Here is a 4,707-nt window from a genome sequence, read left to right as displayed (position 1 = left end):
CCAAGTAGCTGAGACTACAGGCACCTGCCACAACAGCCAGCTAATTTTAGAGATAGGGTCTCACTCTAGCCCAGGCTGGTCTCGAACTCGTGAGCTCAGGCAATCCACCCACCTCAGCCTCCCAAAGTGCTGGGATTATCCTTTCTTCTTTTTTTAATAGAACAGCACTCATTTGGGGTTTATTTAATGTTTCTCATGGTTAGATTCAGATACTGTCTCCTTTCTTAGGATGCTACACATCAGTAACGTATCCCTCTCAGGGTATCACACTGGGAAGCTCACAAAGTCCAGCTGCTGACTTTCATTGATGTTCATGAATTTTTTTTTTTTTTTTGAGACAGGGTTTTGCTCTGCCACTCAGGCTGGGGTGCAGCAGCATCATCATAGTTCACTATAACCTTCAACTCCTGGACTCAGGTGACCCTCCTACCTTAGCCTCCCAAGGTGCTAGAATTGTAACTCTCACTTAAAAAGAAAAATGGAGGTAATATCCATAATGTCCTTTTCCCAACATACCTATTGTCCACTGTATTTTATTCTAAGTCCTTGTCCCATTACCCATTGCCCAGGAATCTGTAAATCCTAACTCTGAGCCATTTTACAAGCTTCTACCTTCAGAAATTATTTTGCTAGTCATTTGACCTTCAGAGCCCCCAAAGAAGAGTCTCTCACACACTTAACCAGTTCACTTGCACCTTGAACTGACATTTTTAAAAAATCAACTATAAACCCAAGTGATGTTTTTTATGCATTACTTGAACAGAGCTAAGTACATCCTTTCTCCGCTTGGCTCTTCCTACTCTAATGACTCTTTAATCCAGGGTTAAGTAGGCAATGTGAGAATTCTGCCTTTGCTGAAACTATTCATTTCAGTGCCAACCATTCTAAGTAACTTCATGTTCTTAGAAAATTCAATAACACCTCAGACTCTCAGTTTCCTGATTATCTCAACAATCTTTTCTTACTCCCTACCTCACTTTCTGCCATACCCTGAATCGCTACTCCAATATATACACTACTTCCCACATTACTTCTAAACTAAGGGCTCACTGTGTGTCAGGCACTGACATTACAAAAATTGACAGATGTACTATCAACTCACAAAGATTTCACAATTGATAGCAGATAATGAGAAATGAAATCTGATAAGGAACAGAAACTTATGCTTCAATGACAATGCTTCAGTGGTGGTAGAAAACTGCGTTAAACAATGCACCGACATTTCCCTAACACTATTTCCAGGCTGTAGCAACTCCCAAAAGCAAGCTCTCTAAAGTGGGAGTCTGAAACAGAGTATCTACCACCACAACAAAAGTGAATTATATACATCCTGGCAATCCAAAATAAGTACAAATATATTTTTAGTATAAAGTATTAATAAACAAGTACCTGACAGTCATTATTAAGAATCTGTTTGCTAAGTCTGTTTTGCTTAAATGCCTGGCATTTACTTATATTCCATTTTCTATGTTTGTGTTTATTTCCCCATTAGATGACTATTGGTGGGAAGTAGTGCCTGCCTCCTATCTTAAAAGTCAAAAAGATCAAATACTTACTATCTCCACTTCCCTTGCTGATAGGGTACAGGCAATGACCAAAATTCAGGCAATCCAAGACACTCACTGAGAACTTAGGATCAGAAGCTAATATCACAAAGAATAGTTGAGAGAACAACTTTCTAGCCACAACTAGCTTTGCAAAGATCAGTAGCAGTAGGGTACAGTGTCCATGGTGCTGATGATACTACTGCAGAATCCAATATTATCAGGCCATGGAAGCGACAGACTTACTCCCCAGCCCCCAGCCCAACTACTACACTACAATGCAATTTTGACTTGGTCCCTCCCAGGTTTCTCAGACTTTAAAGCAATGCTGAGAATTCCTAAATATCTTTTTATGAAATTCCTATTTTGCTCAAATCACTATAGTTCTTGCAAATAAGAAAAAAAAATGACAGCAGTAATGAAGTAGCATGGTAAATCAAGAAGCATCCCACCAACAAAGGGTTTAAGTAGTTTATTTTGGAAAATGGACAATTCCATGTGCCATATGACTCAAGTTCAACTCTAATGATTCTGTTAATAAGATGCCACCATTTATTTATTCCAAAACTTTTCTATTCCAAGTACTAAATAACACGAAATCTGACTTTATCTAAAAGAGGACTCACATTTTCTCCACCAATTAATATTATAGGGCTTAAGAAACAGTAAGTTCTGTATGTGCTGGACGTTCAAACTCTGGATATACGCCAAAGGATGAAGAGCCTGCTTTCTCTAATTTGCCTGAAAGAGAACCAAAGATCTGTGACTTTAAATGTCAGGGCTTCAGGAAAACGTCAATTCTTGAAAGGAATGAATTGTTTTCAACCACCTTATAAAAAAAATTCAAGGTGCTCTCTGTTTAACAGATTTTTTTGGAGCTTTCATTACTTCAGATACTGACAGATAAAAGTATTATCAGTAACTTTAAAATGCAAAATCGAACCCTCAATTATGACTCAAGTAAGAACAAAATAAGATCAACAGTCAAATTACAGATAGGAGTTTTGCACTTACCTCCCCACCTCCACCCACCCCAATCTCAGACAGGTAGGTCTAAAAGCAGCCATACATAATATCACCCCACTTATCTCAAAAACACAGTTCTTCCCCCTTTACGTGGTAGAAACTCAGTAACATTTGTTGACTGAAAGCATTTCTATGACTGAGTATGCATGTTACACATTTCCATAAAATTGCTTTTGCACAGCACTCTAAATTGGCGCGGCACTTCCAGGCTTCCAAAACTACTTTCATAAATGCTCGGTGATTAAGAGTTAGACATGCCTGCAACAGCCATTATATGGCAAACACACAGTGGTACCCCAGTAACTTACACCACTACGGTACATTATTTGCACCGCTAGTTCAGCCCTTTTGATACATTGTAATTATCTTTCACTTCATCTGCTCATTAAGGATTCTTAAGGATTGTCCCGTTCATCTTCGCATCCTCAGGCAGCACAGAACCTAGACCACAGAAGTGCACCACAAACATCATCAGATTCTTCCACCACGCTCAAGACCCATCCTTCCCCCGTGAGGCTTCTGCAGTGAGTCTGATTAATACACAGCTGTGCTCCCACGCCTGTCACACGTATTCCCACAGTCGTACCAAATGGAGCTTGTCGCAAGGACACAGACTTTTTACTCCCCAGCAAGATTACCCACGGCCCAAAGCTTCCCCTTAAGTCTGTTCAACTGGTTGCCCCAATTCCTACCGCAACCCGGGTGGCGGGAAGGGGGTCGCGGGTCCTGCTTCGCCCAGCAAAGCGTCAGGGGCTGAGCCTGGGGACACCGTCGTAACCCCGCCGCGACAACCGAGGGGGCGTTCAAGCGGGGCCTGTCAACCGCGACCCGCCCGGGAGCACGCGCGTCCGGAGAAGCGCGGGGCCCAGCGTCCAGGCAGCACCCAGCGTCCAGTGCAGCCCCAGCCAGGCGGAGCCCGCGACGGGCTGCCCGCTCGACACCCCCAGCAGCCCGGACCCCTCAGTGCTCAAGTGGTTGAGGGCGCTCCGTACGTACCCGAGGAGGCAGCGGTCACAGACGATGCCCCGACTCCCCTTGCACACCGTGTACGCCAAGGGATCCGAGCGGAAGAGCAGCTCTCCGGGGCGCAGAGCGACCACAGCGCGCAGCCCGTTTCCCCTGTTGGCGGTCGCGAACTTTTCCACCTTCAGCGGCTCCATCCTTCCGCAGCTCAGGTGCCTCAGACGTCTGCCGCGTCCCGCGGCTGGTGTCTCGCGGCTGCCGAGCCCCGCGCGCCTGCGCGTTGAGCGCACGCGTACGCCCGAGGGGCGGGGCGGGCGCGGCGGCTCTCGGAGCATGCCCAGTGAGGCCGGAGCGAGCAGTGCGGGCGGTGCGCGTGGGTACCCGGTGGTCCTCAGGCTTTCGGAGAGGCGAACTTGGGGCGGCTTTACCGAGTATAGGCGTAACAAAATAATGTTTTATTATGAAAAGTTTTTGTATACAGAAAAGTTGAAACAACAATGAGCACCTGTATATCCTCTGCCTGGATCAAACCTTAGCATTTTGCCATTTCTGTTCCTTCGCTGTCTCCTATCGTTGAACCATTTCAAAGTCGTGCGCGTGGTGAACCATTCGCAAGTTAAGTTGCAGACGTTGCAACATTTTGCAACTAATACTTCACAACATAAAATTTCATAATTCTTAACAAAAACTTTAACATGGGCTCGGTGCCTGTGGCTCAAGCTGCTAAGGCGCCAGCCACATACACCTGAGCTGGCGGGTTCGAATCCAGCTCAGGCCCGCCAAACAACAATGACCGCTGCTACCAAAAAATAGCTGGGCTTTGTGGCAGGTGCCTGTGGTCCCAGCTACTTGGGAGGCCGAGGCAGGAGACTCGCTTGAGCCCAGGAATTGGAGGTTGCTGTGAGTCGTGATGCCACAGCGCCCTGCCCAGGAGGACAGCTTAAGGCTCTGTCTCAAAAAAAAAAAAAAAAAACCTTTAACATATATTTCCTTGGAATAAGAATTCTATCTGGGCTGGCACCCATAGCTTAAAGTGACCAGATTTTAACGTTGGTAAAGCAGGACACCATTGACGGGAGGGGGGGCGGAGCCTGGAGGGGCGAGGCCTGACAACAATGCAAACTTTGATAAGCAGTTCTCGATAATAAGCAGTTCTCAACAATTATTTGTTATT

General features: G+C 45.5%; 1 protein-coding gene across 1 annotated transcript in view; it reads right to left on the bottom strand.

The window, feature by feature from the left end:
• Positions 1-3,847, bottom strand: part of SMYD3 (SET and MYND domain containing 3) — a 583,543-nt gene extending 579,696 nt beyond the window's left edge. Inside the window, exon 1 of the mRNA XM_003798803.3 lies at positions 3,567-3,847. Within this exon, the coding sequence (XP_003798851.1) occupies positions 3,567-3,730 (164 nt within the window). The 5' untranslated portion in view covers positions 3,731-3,847. The remainder of the gene's footprint in view (positions 1-3,566) is intronic.
• Positions 3,848-4,707: the final 860 nt, after the last annotated feature.

This window comes from Otolemur garnettii, unplaced genomic scaffold, assembly GCF_000181295.1.
Source record: "Otolemur garnettii isolate 467f Iridium unplaced genomic scaffold, OtoGar3 scaffold00141, whole genome shotgun sequence".
NCBI classification, from domain to species: domain Eukaryota; kingdom Metazoa; phylum Chordata; class Mammalia; order Primates; family Galagidae; genus Otolemur; species Otolemur garnettii.
Note: the sequence above shows the minus strand (reverse complement) of the source record. Positions and strands in the feature narration are given on the sequence as shown.